The sequence below is a fragment of the Nicotiana tabacum genome, chromosome 16 (genome assembly GCF_000715075.1).
Source record: "Nicotiana tabacum cultivar K326 chromosome 16, ASM71507v2, whole genome shotgun sequence".
Taxonomy (NCBI): domain Eukaryota; kingdom Viridiplantae; phylum Streptophyta; class Magnoliopsida; order Solanales; family Solanaceae; genus Nicotiana; species Nicotiana tabacum.
The window spans coordinates 166,202,656-166,223,107 of record NC_134095.1 but is presented as its reverse complement, the minus strand read 5'-3'; the positions used below and the strand labels follow the sequence as shown (position 1 = coordinate 166,223,107).

The window sequence follows — 20,452 nt, the reverse complement described above, 5'->3', positions numbered from 1 at the left end:
AAACCCATCTTTAAAAATATAATGGGTTCAATGTTAAAAACATTAAAATTGAATCCATAGAAATTAAATTCTGGATCCGCCTCTACGTTGGGAGTATGAAATTTGGCTTAAAAATGGCTCTTACGCGCCTACAAGGGTGAGACAAATCACACATGGAATCTTGTCAGCTTTTGTGTCAAAGTGGAACAAAAGAAATGGGGTTGGAGGGCCAAAATGGAACAAGGCTGAGTTAAAGTGCCAAAATAAAAAATTGGGCCAAGTTTAATGGGCTGACATGTATTTGGCCTATTAGTTTTGCATTGGTTTCCCTTATCTCCAATAAAGCATGCTTTTTATTGTTACTTCTTTGTGAGTCATAATCCTTCTTTTACTTAGGGAAAAAACACTTCCCACCAAAGGTGACTTCATTTTGAGGGCTCGAACTGATACCTCTAGTTAAGGATAAGGAGATACACCATCCCACCATAACCTTTGGCGGTGACTAACCTAACCTCAAAGAAGAGGCCACAAAAATCCTTCTACTTAATTCATCCATTCTAAAACGGTAATGAATAGTTTTTCCCGAAACAGCTTGCACGCACCTCGACTAATTTCACAGGTATCTGCTACTTCCACCAACACAGACACCGGGTAACTATGTTCACCAAGGCTAGATAGATTGGAAAACAACCTAGAATATTTGCAGAATTAAACCTGAGACCTCATGGTTCTCAACTCACTTCATTGACCAGTAGGTCACACCCTTGGTGCGTAATTGCTTGAAAGTTGATAGGTGATAATGTAGCAAAATAAATTTTTCCAGACAATATTTGAAAATATGTACAAAGCTAAAACAACAGTGACCTCTCCAACTCGAATTAAGCCAAAATAATTTTGCACAACAACTCGTCAACATGTATAATAATTTCCAGAAACCACAGTTCAAATTGCAATATTTTACACCAAAAAGAAAAATGCTTGCTGTGACCCTCAGAATGTGTCAAGCAAATCCACTATGGCAAATAATGCCACAAAATGGCATTGGATCCTCTTAGGAATTTTCATTTGTCATCTCATCATAATATCGTTCGAGAAATTTTGCACCAAATATGATGACAAATAAACATCAACCTAGTCTTGCTTCCCTTCTTAGTACCTGTACAAGCAGTAGCATCAGTGTTGAAGCGCGCCGAAGCTTTTCCAAGAATCTCATCAAAAAAGGCAAATGTCAAAGATAAGTTTACTCGGTGCACTGTGGTAATCCTACTTTTCTTTCTATCTTATGTGCACTGTGGTAATCCTACTTTTCTTTCTATTCTTTTCTCTCCTTTTTTTTTTGGGGGGGGGGGGGGTAGGGGGGGTGTGAAGGAAAAATGGGAGTCCACAACTTCATTCTTACGTTACCATGGCATATGGCCATTTCACAACTGATCTAACCTTGACTTCATGCTGAAATGACTAACAATCTACCATTAGAATTTATGTGACACTATTTTCGTTCGTCCAGAAGGAATGATGAATCTACACTTCCTAGTTTACCCTTAATGACATGATTTTTATAGCCACACAATGTCATGACATGTTTTAAACTACAAGTTCCAAAGTCTTTCTTTTCCTTCTTAAACTCGATGCCCAGTCAAAAAGGTTCATATAATATAATATAATATAATATAATATAATATGAAACGGAGTAGTAGTTTAATTGCATTGCTGGTTTACCTCTTCAGCAAATTTAATCAAAATTGTTGTCCGTGGTCGTTGCTGCCCCTCCACAGGGACGAAATGAGCTGTCACAACTGCTGGGAAACCTGCATTTTCCAGAACTCCCTTCAAGAAGAAAAAGCAAATAAATAACAGCACCCAGGAATGGTAGATGAAGCAAAACCAATAATGTTCTTACCCTTACAATACCCGCAACAAAAGCTCCACAATTGAATGCACCCATGTCTTTTGGAATAGAAATGAATCTAAAATGCATAGTACCCAAAAATGAAATATGTAAGGGTTAGTCCAGCAAATAGACAATGCGAAACATTTATATTGGGTTCAATAAAAATCACCTGTTGACAAGGAGCTCCTTCTCACTAATCATGTATTCATCTTCATGTTCAGTTCCTTTCTCAAGTGAGTCAGCAACCTAGTAGACAAAAGCTAAAATGTTTCAACTAATTCAACCCTCCAACAAATTCATCAGTAGAGTAACGTGGACACTGAGGGCAAAATAAGGCTAGACGAGCTCGACGCTACTCAATCAAAAAGAGCATGCCATTGACGAAACAATTGAGAAGATGCTGAAAAGAAAATTTGGATACAAATTTCGGTGGGGTGTAAGATTACCTTGCAAGAAGACTATGAATTCACTTAACGAAAAGACAGAAGTAAAAAGGGAAAAAAACTAACTGAAGTAAAATGGGAAATAAACTAGGCAAAAGAAAGTAAAAGGGAAAACAGAAGGTGCAAAATGAAGGAGAAATGAAAGTAGATAAGCTCCAAATGAGGTAAAGAAAGTAAAAGGAAAACAAAAGGTGAAACTGGAGGAGCACTCAAATAAAATCAGTTCTGTTCCTTTTTTTATTAGGTAGATTCTGGTTGTTCCCTTGACTGAATAGTAAAAACAAGTACAAGAAGCACCATTTGTTCAATTAATTTGTGTTTGTTCACACCAATCTGCCTCTCTTCAACTAAGAATTCCCATCAAATCCTTGACTCCCAGAATAGTTGAGATATCCTAACCTTAAGCCCCTGTGAGGGGCAGACTTGTTTTCGACATTCTAGTATGGACCGGAGACAGAACAAAGTGAGCTAGAAATTTGAATCCACTATTCCTCTAGTTTTTCTTGTTTTTTAATTTTTATCTTGAGAGAGCTTCATCCATGGGACCTTTTTAAAAAAGAATTCTTCATCCATGGGATAATGGATTCAAAGTATTCCCATTCCCTGATTAATTTATAGATCTGCAGAAGAAAGGAAAATGTTTTCCTAAATGGGTCCAAAGGGGAAGTAATTTTGCTCTAACCAAGAATAACAACAGAAAGTTTAAAAACCTTCCATTCCCTTCCCTATTTTCTAGTACAAAAGGTTAACGTATCGAGAAGCAGCCATTTCCGGCAAGAATGACATAGAGCTGTGATTGCTCCATAAACTAGTGAACCATATCTCCAACCACATTTTCACAAATGATAAATATGCAGCCCGAAAAAGGCTACTAATTTAAGGTCACTGGAAAACAACTAAGATCAAATACCAACTCCATTATGCTTCCTTATTAAGAAGTTAAAATTAGTAAATTCAAAAAGAGAGGGAACGGTGTTTAAGCAAAAATGGGGAAGACAGAAAGAAGAAAAAGAAGTTAACCTTCCCAAACAAAACCTTCCACACTGTGCTGTGCACAAACGATAGTATACCCAGTAGTCGTGTCTCCCTTCTGTTTCCCTGCAGCATAATGAAGATTTTAGAACAATTGCTGTGTCCACTTTGAAAATAAAAGCCTGTTAACTAGTACTACATATGACCATCATAATTTGCTTGCTCAAACATTAGAAAGTAACTTTATCTGATTTTATGTAATATTGCATTCTTCACCAAGTAAAGCAGCACTGAGAGCAGCAATAGAGCTAGCTCCTCTCCCAGTCTATTCTTAATTTTGTCAAAATTCTGAACTTTTTATTGGGGAATGAGTTAGGATAAGGATGTGGCTATGTGAACAGGTCATATTCTCCTCTAAGAGTTTCCCCGTCTAAAGTGTCAAAATCAAATGATAATGGTCGAAAAACATGTCTTCGCATATCAGGATTAAGGAACAAGTTCAAGTCATAAACATGATTATGTTCATCATTACTGTAAGTAAATATGCATGTTTATCCATGTAATGGACACATATTAAATGGAAATAACTGGCCCAGATAATTATCTGTTAGTCGAGGTTTACTGGTTTGATAACGGATACCTAGCATCTAAACATGGAGTAGCTCTAAGTGGAGAAGTTAAAAGCAAAACATTAGGGTGGAAATTGCAATTGAAGTTGTACCTTTTCCCTATGGCAAAGGAGTTCCAAAATCCGTGCTCCAACAGCATATCCAGCATCCTCTAACCTATTTCCAGAAAATCATTACCATCCACAAGAATGCGTTCACAAATACAGTAAGAAATTTCTGCTTAAAAGGGCAGAAAAATTAAAGCTCAAGTTCCTGGAAGATTCTTCTTATCATTTGGTACTTCAACAATTAGACTGATATTCGACCTCCTTTCTTAATTCCTTTTTAGCACTAAATGATCAGATCATTCGTCAAGTATAAATCCTGACCATTTCCATGTGCAAGTACGAGGTGTCCACAAAAATAAAAATTTTGCACTTAAGTGTACAGCCAAGTGATCAATGAAGTGGGTGAAAACCATAGAGATCGAGGTTCAAATCCAGAGACAAAAAAACATGCAAGATGATTTTTTTCAATCTGCCTAAGTCTTGGTGCGCAGAATTACTTGATACCTAAGATGGTAGGAGGCAGCAGGTACGCGAAGGAATAGTCTCGGGGTGCATAAGTTTGCCCAGACACCTCTTATGCGCCCTAGACACCACCGTTATTTAAAAGACTAGCAATTTCATTCCTTTGATAAGGAAAGGTTTCAACTGATCCTTTGGTTAAAAAAAGGATGTAAGGGTATCAACCATAGCGTACAAGCAGTTAAAATAGCGGATCCACACCTCAAGGTAATCCTTCCTTTCATTTGACACTAAAAATGTGGAGATGCCTTAGTTTTTCCATATTGACACGATAGCAGAGACTCTTAACCACTTAAAAGAAATAATTGAATAAGAACCAGAAAGAGCATCTCCATATGTAGAGCAACACAAAGATAGATAAACAATCAATCAACTACGCCTGCACTCCAACATAATTAGTGTATGAATCCTCCATAACCATTTTGTGTTATTCGGGTCCATTCCAATACTAGTAGTTCTCTAAGTTTCACAGACTTACAAGTCATATTCCCTCTAATTTCAGCAACACAAGGGCAAATAAACAAAAAAGTAGAGATCTTGAAAATGGGGTAATAAGAAATAAAAAGTCACCTTCGCTCTAATTCAGTAATGTTGTCTACTTGGGTCTGATTGTACTGAACAAGCTCCGAAAACAAGAAAGCAAAACCACTCAAACTGACCTGCAAAAGGAACTCAATCACCAGCCTGCAAAGTATATCTTTCCCCAGCAGCGAAGCCAGAAATTCTTACAAGGGGATTAAAAAAATACAAGAATGTAGCAATTGGATTTTAACCTGCGATCTAAAGTAATTTTTGAACCATCTTTGCCATTGCACTACAATTTTTCCTTATGCCAAGGGGATTCAACAATTTATATAATAAGCATAAAAACTTCATTTTTTCCTATTTGCAGATTATAATATTCCGACGAAGGGATTCAATGAACACCTTGCACCCCCTAGCGTCACCCTTGCCTCTAGCTAGGAGGGGTTTAGGACAGGGGCGGAGCCACGGTGCCGGCTACGGGTTCTACCGAACCCAGTAGCTTTGATTCAAACCTTATATTTATCTTTTAAAAATTCATTAATTATGTACAAATACTAATTTAGAAACCAGTAACTTAAAAGGATTACAACCTCCAATCCATAAACTTCAAATCCTAGCTCCGCCTCTGATTTAGGAATTAGGGGTCGAAACCCATTTGGAATTGGTAACATGGGTCTAAGTTAATAAGGTCAATAATGAAAAAAGAACCCTCTTTTTTTTTCCCTTGAACTGCTTAATGGATTAATAGAGAATATAATTGAGTTAATTAATGATATAAAGATGTAAACTTAAAAAGAGAAAGAAATTACCTCTTGTTTGCCCTTACTGAGGGGTCTTTCTAGTACATTTGTGTACTGCTTCATCTTCCCTACTCCTATCATTTTCTTGCTTCGACTCTTCCCAGATCGCTCTGTATTTACTCTTCTTTAGGTACTCAGATTTCGTTATTCATTGGAAAATTGAAAAGGAAGATCGAAGAACAATTACAAAATTGGTCCTTATGTTTCGGGTCGCTCTAAAATAGTTCCTTAAATATTTTCATGGGCGATTTTTGGTCCTTTAAATTTGTAAAATTTTGTCACGGTCAAATATTTAACTAGAGTTTGGACATAGATCTAGTTGAAACTTGGAAAAAGAGTTTTTGAAGTTGTATTGAAAAATAATTCTTAGAAGTTAAAGTTGTATTTGGACATGCATTTTATTTGAAAAAGAAAATTAAAATTTTGTGAGTGTAGGAAAAAATTTCACGCAAAAACTGATGAGAACTTGAAGTTTTTCAAAAAAAATAATTCAAAAACCGATCATATTCAATGAACAAACACAGTTTTCAAAAATAAATTAAAAAATTCCCAAAATTGATGACTAAACGGGAGCTTAATAAACTTCAGTTATTAAATTTAACAAAAATTATCAAATAAGAATTTAATGGGGTCGTAAGAGGCCCAATTTCTACTATTTTGGGTTTATTTTTAGTGTATTTTCATTGTATTTTGTTTCTTTCTAATATTTGGTGTAGTTTTTGGCGCTGCATATTTTTGAATTTAGGTGAAATCTTTTATTCACAAGTCTCGTTAAATTTAATGGCTATAGTTTGATAAAATGGTTGACTTAGATAAGACTAAATATGCTTACATTTAGCAAACTTAAGGGATTAAAATGCTAATGGATATAGTTGAGGGAACTATAATTAATAACGTAAGGAATCATTTTTATCATTTTTCCGCTTTTATTTCATTATCCACTCACTCTCTGTCTTTACTAGCAACTGATAACAGATTGCTGAAAGGCCAACTCGGATTATCCCAACTATGGCCTCAACATCTCTTATACTTCCACTCGGTAAGCTTCATAAAAACTTCATAATATTAATTTATCTCTTTTTTTTTGAATTGAAGAAAAAAAAATTCAATTCTGTAGCACATTTGCTTTTCCAGTTTTTTTAACTCATTATGATATTATTTTCTTGTATATAAAGGTTCAGTCTTTTCTAAAAGTTGTTCCAAGAATCATCATCAAACAATTGGCAGGAGCCAAATTCAAAGTGGGGTTAGGAGGAAATGGTGTTTACAATTGCGGGCACAAGTGAATTCGGAGGGTACTATTGAAGATGCAGAAGGGTACAACTTAACTAAGCGCAGAGACTTATTAATTGGGATGGGGTTTTGTGGTGTTTCTAGTTTCTTGGTGGGTTCTAATGCAGAGGCAGCTGGGTTGCCACCAGAGGAAAAACCAAAATTGTGTGATGCTACATGTGAGAAAGAGCTTGAAAATGTATGGTGAGGTTATTTATCTCCCTCTTATTTCTACTAATATTAATATATTGTTCCCATTTATTTAATCTCCATCCACTTTAATTTATTGGTATAGTGGAAGTTGTGGGCTTAAATGTTTTATGAGATTTATGCAGCTAAAAGCATGTCACTAAGGCAAAAATGAGAAGTTTAATATTAATTATTTTCAAATATGAAAATGTGTCATTTGTTTTGAGACGGAAGAATAAGGAATAGAGACTTATAAAATCGAAAGGAGGGAGTAGTGTTTGGTCAATTTTCTACTCCTTCCATGATAACTTATATAATGGCATTTGAGTGAATGAGTAATTTTAGATGCTAATTTCTAAATGTATGTTATATAGAAAATGGGGTTATGGATTTTCAGTTTATGGGGGTATAGCATGAGATCCGTAGCCGGGGAGAAAATCACCCGTTTGATCGATGCCATCGAATTTTACCTCTTATAAATGTGTGCCTTGTGGGGGCAGACATGCAGAAAGGAAGTTTAGTTTGAGCTGAAACAATGATCGTAAAGTTACTCCAACAGAGCAAGCATCATAATCGAAGTTTAACATTTGAACAGTTAAATGACTTTAAACTCTCGAAAGTTGTAAAAATTGTATAAGATAATATTATGAGTGGAATGATGTCAAATACTTTGGGATGTCCTAAAATGAGAAGTATGTAATATAATTGAGGACGGTTTTGAACAAATAAACAAAGAATCTGTTGAAGGAAATTACAGATGTAACTGAAAATGTCATCTCTCTTTATAGTTAATAGTTGACTTTTGCTGATTTGTATATGTTTATCTGCTATTAAAGCCATCCAGTACTACATCCGTAAGCTTTCCATGTATTGCATGCGTTCGTCGGGAATCCTTATGTTCACTCCCATCAGGGGAATTTGCCTTGATTTATATTCTATTACGTACAAGTGGGCCAGCAAGTCCAGCAATTCCGTCTGGTAATTGATTCTGTATTCAAGGTAGGCTATTTCGTCCTAGCTTTCCAATTTATCTGTCCTAACAGCGTTCGAAGCCTAACATTCTTGCAAGCTTTGGATTCTTTCCTATCTCTGACCGGGAAAGAGGTTACCAAGCAAGTGAAACTGTACTCGCCTCTTTGCCAGTGCTAGCCTGGATTCAATTTCCCTAACACCAGTTTATTTGGTAGTACTAGTTCTGAACAGCCCCCAAAAAGGAAACATGTTTTCCTGTGGCAAATCCCTTATATATTTCCCTTCCAGGAATTTGCGCCCTTAAATCCAGACAGACTAGCAACAGCCACCTCTCTGTCAAATTATCCTTAAATTGACAAGGTATAAACTTTAACAAAGGCATGACATGTTGACCTAAAATATAAGTAGAGTTAATGTATGCTTGTAGCCATAAATTTAAGATTGAGCTTACTCATGGATCATGATTGAATACACCCTAATTTGCTATAAAATTCGATATGATGACGGCTTTTGTTTATTCATCTAGTGCTTGCCATCTGCCAAACTAATGCAAAATGGTCTACCAATGGAACTGAAATAGCTTCATTACTATCATGTTTACCGGAGATACATTGTTTCTAGTTGGTATCTGCTAATAATAGAATCTTTTCATAATTGAAGGTTCCTATGGTAACAACCGAGTCAGGCTTGCAGTACAAGGACATCAAAGTTGGTGGAGGCCCTAGTCCCCCTGTCGGTTTCCAGGTATGCATGTTGATGTGTGATACTTGGATTCTTATGTAAAAGAGAAAGAGGAATTATGATGCAATGAACTTTCTTCTTCACTAAACTAGCTGGTTATCTTAGTCATTTGGCGATTAATGGTAAAACCAGTTACATTATGCTGCTTCATTTTCTCAAATGACGAAGTTGTCCTTTATCGAATAACTTGAAGTGTATTGAGGAGAAAAGAACATGCCAAAATTGGGAAAAGTGAAAGAGAAAGAGAGAGAGAGAGAGAGATTCATGTAAATTTTATTCTATTGATTATTTTGATGAGTCGAATTTTGTGTCATGATAACAGGTGGCTGCAAATTGTGTTGCCATGGTTCCTTCGGGACAAATTTTTGACAGGTCATTACATTAATCCTATATTGATTGGTTGCTTATCGTTTTACAAAATTATATACAGGCCTTTCAACTTTCTTTTCTGGACATCTGGAAATTGTTTCCAGTGAAGCATATGAATGATTATGCTTTTTCTTAGTAAGGTGATTATGTTGGGCAGCGAAATAGTGTAGTAAAGATCCTCAGAAGAAAAACATAAGGACTTAAACTTCAGAAGTTATTCTTGTCCTTTTCTCCTGATGTCATACCTATAAAAAGAACTTTGTATTTCTCTTTTTAGAAGTCTTTTTCTCCTTTCCTTCAAAACATGCTTTAATTCCTTATTCTGCATTTAGGATAGATGAGATCTATGATTCGGTGTTTCTCCAAAAATCTAACTCTGACAACACATCTTGATTTTGAATTAACAGCTCTTTGGAGAAAGGTCAACTATACATTTTTCGTGTGGGTGCTGGCCAGGTAAGATTTAGTAAATGTTCATGAAAATTTGCAATTTCACGGCTGCAGTAATAGTAATAGGAGGTGAAGAGTAGCATACAGATTATGTAAACTTTGTTTAGTAGCAACTGTTCGTCCAGCTACAACTTTTAGCTCTTTTGGTATTTTAACTTCTGCCGAAGTTGTCTAGAAGGTACTGAACTTCAGCTTTGTGTGCAGCAGCTGCAATTCTCCTGAAAACAGTTTCTGTCATTTAATTGGAAAAACATAACAATTGTTTCACCTAACAATTTTATTTCTAAAGAATGATAGTAGTCCGAGTTAAAGACTTTGCACAAGATGGATTTCAAGCTTTCAAACTATATGTAATACTAATGCTTTATATTTTGGTTGAACGAACTATGTCTCATCATACATGACTAACGAATCTCGATGACTAGAGTAGGTAATAAAAGGACTAGATGAAGGGATCCTGAGCATGAAAGTGGGAGGAAAACGTCGACTCTACATACCTGGATCTGTAAGTTTTCTGCCTTTGAATTTCTCAATCTACAGACAGCTATTCGGAGTCTGATTCTTCAAGTGAATAATAAGCTCCCTCCTGCCCCCAAAATCCAGTCAGTGGAAAAATTACAACATTCTAATGAGAAAAAATAATTATCAAACCAACAAGCAGAGGTAAAAGCATATTATGGGATTGACAGGTTTAGCAGGCACTTAAATTTCTTATTTGAGAAAAGAAAGAGAAATTATATCTCTAGTCTCTTACACAAACATGCGACTGCCTGCAAGTCGTCAAAGCCTTTAAGTTTCTCAAAACTATACTTAGTATGTTTATTTGTGACCATCAATGAGTTGGTTTATATCTGCATTCTTACATTACGAACTTTATTCTAACTTTCTCTGCTTGATAATCAACTATTCAATGTTTTCGAAGATGGCCTAATACTATTTTGGGGGTGAACCTTTCATATATGCAATAGCTTACATTGTATCTGTTTGACGTTCACACTTCATAGCATTCTTGGCCATTGACTTGAAATAGTCCAGGTTAATGAAGATCTTTTATATACTAACTCTCTTATATATATCTCTGTTGAATAGTTGGCGTTTCCAAAAGGTCTTACATCGGCTCCTGGAAGGCCAAGAGTGGCTCCTAATAGCCCAGTAATATTCGACGTGAGTTTGGAGTACATACCAGGCCTTGAATACGACGAAGAGTGATCATTTTGCTTTTTTTTTTTTTTTTTTTTTTTTTTGTATTGTTTTCCCCTTGGCATGTATCTATAAAGCTGAGGAAAGGCTCATTTAATTACATTTCTTTGATCATTATATGCTCATTTTAATGTATACTGTCCAGTTTGCTATTGTATCTTAGTTCTTGTATGTACTCATAAAGCACATATACATGAATATAGACATGTCAAAGAAATGTTAAACCCCTACGGCTTTGAGCCGTGAAAACAGCCTCTTGCAGAAATGTAGGGTAAGGTTGCGTACAATAGACCCTCGTAGCCCGGTCTTTCTTCGGACCCCGCACATAGCGGGGGCTTAGTGCACCGAGTCTTCTATTTGAAATACTCTTACCTCATGCCCCATGGTGCTGGTTGAGACTTGATAGGAAAACCATTTTGCCAAACTGGTTACATTTAGACTGCTTTTATTTGAGAGTTTAACTTTTATACTCCGGCGGTGTTAAAATAAAGAGATGGAATAAAATGCAACTTAAATATTGGCTATACACTACATAGAAAACCGTCTATTTTATTTTTGGACAATTACATGGGTCAATTAGTTTTTTGACTCTTTACAAACTTGTTTTTAGTTTTATGATCCTAACTCTTTTTTTACACATGGATTGGCTATAAGCACTTTGAGATTGTGTAAAGATATCAACGTCAAATATATAATTGAGGGTTGAATGTTTACTGTTGTAATTAAAAAATTACTCGTACTAGTACTTGGTTTATATCAAGTAAATGAATACAAGACTCGTACATTACATTTAAACTTTTATCACTTAACTATGATTAAGTCATATGTATTCACATTTTAATTTATGGTTCTGGTTAAATTGGTATGATTTGTGTAAACATAAGATGTGAGTAAATCTCTCAATTAGTTTAGCTTCTTTTTTTTTTTTAAAGTAACAAAAATGTAGTGATTGATTCATACTGTGTAGCTAATCTACCCCTCCTAGAAGGTGAAGACAAAATAAAGATATAATTTTTTTTGACAATCGTTCAATGTTTCGGTTGCCACTTGTGAATATGGTTAAGTAATGACGAAGCTAGTATTTTCACTAAGGGAGATTTATGATAGAAAGAAATAAATATACGAAAAAGCCAGAAAAATTTAATATACGTAAAAAACTACAGTGTCCATCGATTGGTTCAGAAAAAGGTTTGCTCGTTCATTCTCTTTATCTACCACTATTAAGTAGGGGTAATTATAAACATAATTGAACAAGAATAATCTCTTTTTAACAATGGCGAGCAAAACACACCTGAGAGAACTAAGCTCCCTTAGTTTCAATTTATATGACACACTTTAACTCAGAAAAAAAAGAGGACGGGCTCTAATGGACCACGGAGGGCATCTTTTATCCTTGTTCACGTTCAAGCTGAAACTGATAGATTTGGACTCTGGATTTGTGGAAATGTGGGGACATTTTCCATATGGGTAGTGAGACACATTTCTGCAAACTTGAAAACGTTGATAAAAGCAGCAAAGAGAACGTATACGCAGACCTTAACTCTACCTTATGAAGGTGGAGAAATTGTTTCCGATAGACCATATATTTAGTTGTCCATTTTCTTAAACCGTATCTTTATTCCGACTATACTCGTCGAGTAAACCGTAACTTAAAAAGATTACCATTCCGAACCCATAAAGTTCAAATCATGACTCCGCTTCTGTAAGTGGCTATGCACATAGCTTCACTAACAGTCCCTTCCACTTGACTCTGAAAATAAAAACAGATACGCAAATTCTGAAAAAATGGAAAAAGTTATAAACTTTCAAATGGGAAGAGAGCTAAACATTAACACCATAATCATCTTCTGATTAAGCTCAAAAGTTTGAACTTTTTTTAGTATGTACATCTTGCCTTACAGCTTAGCACCAAAACTATGAATTATTAAAAATGATAAAGAGATAAATCTCTCAAACTGCCAAATTTTTATTACTAGCATATATAACACCAGACTAGAGCATATGGAAAATTGGACATGAAGACTAGCAATGAGGTGGGGGGGGGGGGGGGTTCAAATCTTATGTGTAGCATTTTTCGATTTTTTTGGATCTCGTTGTCAGAATTTCTGACTTCGCCACTGATGAAGAGTAACCGAAAAGGTTACATGACAGAACAAGCATGAGGATTTTCATCACTGAAAATCTGAGGAGGATAATTAGCATACTCCATATAGATATAATCCTTTGGATGCAAATATTCATTTTTCTTGATGTCTGTTGTTGTTTTATCATCTTCTCCTTTGCTTTCTTCTTGTTCATTTCCTTTCTTTTCTTCTTCTTCTTTCTCCTTTTTCTCTTCCTCTTTCTTCTCTTCTTCCTTCTTCTCTTCCTCCTTCACTACTATAGCTTGCTTCCCGGTTCTCTTGTACACGTCGCTCACTAACTTTTCTGGATCAACGACGCCTTTTACTATAACTTGATTGTTTCCTAGGTCGGTCGTAACAGATTCAACTCCTGCAATACATTTTCAAGTACGTTACGATGTGAAGATTCATCCTGAATTGACTAGTTTTACGCTGGCTATCAGCCTACAAGTTCGTTACAGTAATAATGCACGATAATACATTAGATATATGGATTGTAAAATATGGCAACCATATGATACCTTGAATTTTCCGAATTCGTTTCTGCAATGCCTGAGCACATGCATCACAATGCATCTGAACGCTCAACTTAACCGTTATGACCGGCGGAGGCTGTCATGTAAAAAAACATATGACATTTTCATGTTAATTTCATCTATACTGAGTGACTAGTTATATAGTGAAAGAAAGGAATAAAAAGGGCAGTTCGGTGCACTAAGCTCTTGTTATGCGAGTGGCAAGGGAAGGGCCGGACCACAAGGGTTCGAACCCGTGACTTCCTGGTTACATGACATCAACTTTACCAATTACGCTAAGGCTACCTTCACATGAATGATAGAGCAAATATATAGTTTCAACAAGAAATTAAAGATGCCCCAAATATTACTTGTTCAATATGGCTTTGTCAATAATTGTTGCTGTATAAATTGTCTATTTGATATATTCAGAACTTACTATTGCTTAAATTTATAACATTCTCAAGTCTTACTGTTTACAAAATCCAAATTCTTAAAACAGTACCTACATATAAATAGGCAACCTTTCATAATTATATTACTTGTATTTTTTTTTTAAAGATGTAGGTCTAAGCCTCTAAGGTATTACTCATTCAACAATAAAGGAGCTTGTTGTGTACATAAAGAGTGTATAGACAAATTGCAAGTCTATACCAATTACATTGCAATATAGAGCAACTATGATTTACACTTTTAAGATAAAATGCAGATCAATACTATAAATGCAACAATAACTACTCACCTCAGTCCAAACAAGACGGAGTCGACTATATAAATTCTTACCGATCATGAGCCCGTTTGGATGTGCTTGTTTTAAGTGACTTTTAAGCCAAAATAGCTTTTAAGCCATAAGTTAGGAATTCTAACTTTTTGCTTTTTGCTTGTTTTTGTCATTTTAGCTTAAAAACAAGTGCTTAAAAGCACTTTTTTACTTCATCCAAACACTAAAAAATGACTTAAAAGTTATTTCAGCTTAAAAACACTTAAAACAAGCCAATCCAAACGGGCTCTATGTTTCACCATTTAAACTCATATCAAGTCAATTAGAGTAATATTACAAATGCCGCGAGGAACCCAATCTTGATTAATAGTTATTAGCATTGTTCAGTGTAGTGGCCGATGCCACATAGACTCAAGGATAATCCATTAACACCCTTAAACAATACGTTTTAGCCATATATATTAAATACTTCCCGTTTAAATTTAGATGAAATAGTTTGATTCGACACGAAGTTTAAAGGGAAAAAAAAGATTTTTGAAATTTGTGATCTTAAATAAAAGCTTTGTGGGTCATGACATTTATGTGGTTATAAAAGCTTCTCATTAAGAATAGAATGAAGAGTTTAAAGTTGAATTATTTCCAAATTTAAAAATATATCATTTATTTTACGGATTAAAAAGGAAGTACATCATCTCATTTGATAAGGAGGGAGTAATTAAACAATCTTAAGTTGTAACACCTTTTTACGAAATTTGGCCTAACCATTGTTTCAGCGCCATTAAATCAGTGGGCGTAGTACCACGAGCCACGACCTCCCCACTAAAACCCACAAAGGCGTATGTTTTAAAAGTTTATATATATATATATATATATATATATATATATATATATATATATATATATATATATATATATATATATATATATATTGTGTATAATTACTAGCAGAAAAGTACAAAGTATTGAATGTCAGTCTCGTGAATCTCTCTTAGGCCCCATTCAAGATATGATATGGTAATATTGTAGGGTTTGCAGGCTGGCCACCCACAGTTCTTTAGCCTAATAGGTAATATGGCTACATTTTATTTTATTTTATTTTATTTTTATCCACTCTTAGAAGAAGACAGTTAGTCCTTTCAATTATTCTAAATGAAAAACTTTTATAGCCACGTAAATAAGAGGATAATTCTGTGTACAAAGTATATTATATTCACACAAGGTACGGAAAAGGGGCCGCACCCCTAAATGTTTCTATTGTTTGAATCTTAGGTTACGGAAACAACTTTACCATTGCATTAAAGTTCACCTTCAAATACTAGGAAATATTTAGAACCGCAAATTTCGAAGCCTTATAACTACAAGAAGATTGTAACATGCTTAGGGTCTGTTTGGCTATAAAAATATTTACTTTTTTTGAAAATCAATGTATGACCATGAAATTTTTAAATTTCACTTAGAAGTTAGATTTTGGAATTTTCGAAATTTGAAATACTACAAAGAACCGTTTTTCAAAATTTTCACTTCAAATCACTCGCAAAATAAAAAAATATCTCCAAATTGTATTCATGTCCAAACACAACTTTAATTTCCAAATACCATTTTAATTTTTTTAAAAAAATTCACTTTTTTCCAAAACTTTACAATTCTTATGTCCAAACGTCCACTTGTTACAAGTTTGAAAAAACTTATTTTTATTTTATATTACTCCCTTCGTTCACTTTTACTTTCCAGAAAAATAAATTTTTACTTTAGTTGTCACTTTTAGCATATCAAAAGAAGATAATTTTTTTCCTTATTATACGTACAGTATTAATTACTCATTTCAAATTATTTTTTCAAATCCACCAAAAATATGTATCAATTAATATGAGTATCATAGTAAATTATATACTTTATTTATTATTTTTATGGAATGTGTAAAGTCTGTAGTGGACAAGTAAAAGTAAACGGACCGAATATCAAATATACATTTTGACTCTTGACCTGTACGGCTATGGGATTCAACTCAACAGTGGGGTAGAATCTCTCTACACCACAACTCTATACACTATTAAATCTCATTGTAAACTGTGCCCCAGTGGGTGGTGGCTCAGAGACTGTCCTTTAGCTAAATTTACTGTAAAATTTTTGTTATGTTGCTTTCATCGTCAGCAAGGAAACTGTTAACCCGTTTAGTCAAGCTGCAAAAATAAGCTTATTTTGAGAAGTATTTTTTTACAAAAAATATTTTTCTCAAAAGTACTTTTGATGAGGAGCAGTAAGTGTTTGACTAATTAATTTGAAAAGCACTTCTGAGCAGTAATTAGTGTTTGGCCAAGCTTTAAAAAACGGCTTCTAAGTGTATTTTTCTCAAAAATACTTTTCAAAAAAGTGCTTTCGGAGAGAAGTTGATTCTTCAAAACTGCTTCTGATTCTTCTCAAAGCACTGTTTTTCCTTCCAAAAGCTTGGTCAAACACCTCAATTTTTGGCCAAAAATACTTTTGGCAAAAAAAAAAAAATGTTTGGCCAAACATGCTATGAATTTTGATTAGGAGTATTAGTACTATTTTCTAATAAAGGAATTCATTAAATATTTTTTTAGTTTCTCACTATTTGATATTCATAGCAAGAGTACAAACTAATTCAGATTCGTGCCCATAAAACTAATTAAAGAGGGTTCGAAGGATCCTATTTATCTTACCATAATTTTTGGTGATGTATTAGCTTATTCTTGTCTCTTGATTCTTATGTTCAAAAGAGTAATTTTTTCGACCCCTCTAAAGATTAGTTAAATTTAGTAACAATTATTCGATATTTATAGCGGTGACAAATAAAGTATCACTCTGTCTTGATTTATGTAACGGCTATGAGATTTCGAGAGTCCAACTTATTATACTTTAACCATATTTTTTTGGTATGCATTTTAAATATTTAGAATTATTAATCATAGTGACAATTTCCAAATATATAAATATATTTAAAATTTATTCAACTACACTATCAAAATTAAAAAGTTTGAACAATTTTCCAATTAATAAATAAATTATTTATTTTTATTAATAAATTGCATGAACTTATTTTTTTTTGCTCTTTTGAGCCGAGGGTCTCCTGGAAACAGCCTCTCTGCCTCTCGGGGTAGGGGTAAGGTCTGCGTACATATTACCCTCCCCAGACCCTACTTGTGAGATTACACTGTATTATTGTTGTTGTTGTAATAAATTACATGAACTTAGATCAATCAACTAATGATATTTCTATACATATGAGATTATTTGACCTAATCAAGTTGTCCATTTAGATTTATCTAGGTGGAATAATAAGAAAGAGTAAGGTTCAAAAAAATTTCGTTTAGAAAGGATCGTCTAGGAGTCGGAGATATCTGTAATTGAATAACTATAAGCCAGAATCTCGAAAAGTAAAAAGTGAAACAGGAGAATTAATATTCAAAAAATATAGGTGAATGAGCATAGTTAAATTATTTACCTCATCTTTCTTCTCTTCTTTGGGTGGCTCCTCTTTGTTTTCATCTTTTTTATCTTCAGTTGGCTTAGGCAAAGGTGAAATTAGTTCCACTTTTCTACCACTTTTCTTTTTAACTCTTTCGAATACTTTGAGAGGATCTGCATTTTTACCTTTCACCACCACTTTACTCGCCTTACAATCCGCCGTTACTTCCTCCACTCCTGTTTATTTACCATTTAAAATAAAATAAAATATTATCAAGTCTCTCCTCTAAAAGTCATGCCTTTTTAGCATATGAATACAAAAAGAAAATAATACTATAATTTTACAATAAAGTTGATGTCTTGGTCTATATTATAAGCTTTATTTAATTTAATTATTATCTTGAATGTTGAAGAATTAATTAATGAATTGTTGAATTGAACAACGTGATAATGAGATAGGAGATTGAATAAATTTATGAACCCTCAAATATTATATTCTAGAAGCAGAAAAACTATACAGGTCATTAACAAAAAAAAAAGAAGAAAGGATTTAAACTACATATCCACTAAAGAAATTTTATATTGTTAATGCAATGTAACATGTTATATAAGCGTTATATAAGACAGTTTAATTTTCGTTATTTATAATATATGTTCTCTATAACAGTACTTCACGATAGCAACCAAAAAATATCGTAATAAACAAAGTTATTATAGAAAGATTTAACTGTATTATTCAGATTACTAATTCACATATAATGAGCAATTATCTGTTATTGCCTTTTAAATAACAATATACATAAATCTTATATTATCAGCAAAAGTAAAATGGTCAAAAATTATTTTAATGCATTCGAATTGATCAATTTTGTCTTTATTCTAATCTTAGTAGCCGTTAGGATAAATTCTCATAATTTTAGAAAATTGAATAGAAGATTTAACCTAAATAACCGTTCACTCAATCACTTAAATTAAAAATAGTCGGCGGATAATTCATATTTCCTCGGTTTCAATTTATGTGAATCTATTTGACTGGGAAGGAGTTTAAGAAAACATAGAAGACTTTTGAACTTGTGGTTTAAAATAACGCACATATATTTTATGTGGCTATAAATCATTGCTAGAGGTAAAAAAATTCCAAATATAAAAGGGGACATTTTTTTTGTACGGTAAAAGTAAATAGGTTCACATAAATTAAAACAAATGGAGTACATATAATATGTTTATATGTATATAATTAGTGTATAATGTACATATATTAACTAAAAAGACAGTAAATATAACCGACTATTTATGTAAAGACCCCGGCAAATTAATACCTTGGAAACCTTTGAGGGATCTAGCAACTTTTCTGGCACAAGCTTCACAATGCATATCAACTTTGAGCACAATCTCTTGAGGAACCTCATCTTCTTTCTTTTCCTCTACCTTCTTTTCTTCTTCTTTCTTCTCCTCCTTCTTTTCCTCCCCTTTGTTCTCCTTTTCATTTCAAAATTCAAATCATGCAAAAATAAATTAAAAAAATACACACATTCTAGATTAAAACACAAATTTCTAAAATTTAATTATCTATTATTCATAATTCAGCGCCTACTTAGATTCGCGCTGTGTAGAGTCTATTTAAAGGGACATGTTCCTATAAGAAAAAATTCATTTTCAAGATTCAAAAAATAATAGAAGCTCCCGCTAAGCTGTCGGTACACTAAGCTTCTGCTATACGCAGGATTCATAGAAGTGCCAGACCACAAGAGTCTATTATAGATAATCTTATCCTGTATTTCTGCAAAATGTTATTTCCGCGGCTAGACGGATTTCCTCAATCCCACAACATGGTAATTATAAACCCTCAATGTAAGAGAGAAGAACTCTTTACTTTCTATGTTCTACACCAAAAAATTATTAAAAAAAAGCAAAACAAAACTAGATTGATTTATAGAATATGAAATGAGTTTAAGTGTGTTGAACATACCTCACCCATGTAGTCAAAAGCTCCTAAAATTAATGACAAAAGAAAATGAAAAGCTATTCCTTTTTGCCTTCGTTAAAACCTCTCTAACTCCCTCTTTAGAAATATATATTTGTGTTATTTCTGTGTAAATAAGAAGGGGAAGAGGCACATTTATTTAAATAGAAGAGGAAGAAGAAGAGGTGACAGTAGTGTAAATAAAATCTGACATAGAATTGTTTAAATTGCAGATATACACAGATAGTGGTCCTGTTGCTGACTCAGCTTCTTATAATTTGTGTTTCACATTTACTACAAGTTATTTAAATACTGTTCATTTTAAGACCATGTTTTACGTGTTTTATTCCTTTTTATTTTTGACTGGATATAGAAACTATTACTGCTGTTTTTGAAAATTGAACGTTGTTGTTTGAATTGACATAATCTATGGAAAAGAGAATTAAATTTTGTACTTCTTTTAGTTTGATTTCTCTTTTTTTATTTTAAAATAATGAAGTTCTAGATATCTAAAACAGGTTAAAATTACGCGGTATATATAACAAATAACACCTAGCTAGTAAGGGGTTGTTTGGTTTGAAAACAAATAATGCTGAAATTAGTTATGTTAGGATTAGTTATACTGGAATTAGTTATGCTGAGATTAATTATCATGTATTATTTTTTTATTGATTGTTTGATATGTTATATTTATCCTGAGATTGTC

At 33.6% G+C, this 20,452-nt stretch overlaps 3 protein-coding genes across 3 annotated transcripts; 1 reads left to right on the top strand and 2 right to left on the bottom strand.

Moving 5' to 3' along the window:
* Window positions 1-828: 828 nt before the first annotated feature.
* LOC107817219 (uncharacterized) lies at window positions 829-6,013 on the bottom strand. Its single transcript, XM_016643009.2, has 8 exons — window positions 5,815-6,013; window positions 5,051-5,139; window positions 4,007-4,070; window positions 3,334-3,411; window positions 2,040-2,116; window positions 1,880-1,946; window positions 1,699-1,806; window positions 829-1,135 (listed from the first exon to the last, which is right to left on the bottom strand). The coding sequence occupies exons 1-8, from the start codon at window positions 5,884-5,886 to the stop codon at window positions 1,106-1,108; spliced, it is 585 nt and encodes a 194-aa protein (XP_016498495.1). The 5' UTR covers window positions 5,887-6,013; the 3' UTR covers window positions 829-1,105.
* A 681-nt stretch (window positions 6,014-6,694) lies between these two features.
* On the top strand, window positions 6,695-11,155 carry LOC107817220 (peptidyl-prolyl cis-trans isomerase FKBP16-3, chloroplastic-like). Its single transcript, XM_016643010.2, has 7 exons — window positions 6,695-6,844; window positions 6,981-7,276; window positions 8,899-8,982; window positions 9,302-9,351; window positions 9,756-9,804; window positions 10,229-10,303; window positions 10,888-11,155. Exons 1-7 carry the CDS (start codon window positions 6,814-6,816, stop codon window positions 11,005-11,007), a joined length of 705 nt encoding a protein of 234 aa, XP_016498496.1. The 5' UTR covers window positions 6,695-6,813; the 3' UTR covers window positions 11,008-11,155.
* Window positions 11,156-12,820: 1,665 nt separating this feature from the next.
* LOC107817218 (heavy metal-associated isoprenylated plant protein 7-like) lies at window positions 12,821-19,944 on the bottom strand. The gene is made up of 5 exons (XM_075233579.1): window positions 19,753-19,944; window positions 19,103-19,262; window positions 17,821-18,020; window positions 13,643-13,733; window positions 12,821-13,491 (listed from the first exon to the last, which is right to left on the bottom strand). Exons 1-5 carry the CDS (start codon window positions 19,759-19,761, stop codon window positions 13,139-13,141), a joined length of 813 nt encoding a protein of 270 aa, XP_075089680.1. The 5' UTR covers window positions 19,762-19,944; the 3' UTR covers window positions 12,821-13,138.
* Window positions 19,945-20,452: the final 508 nt, after the last annotated feature.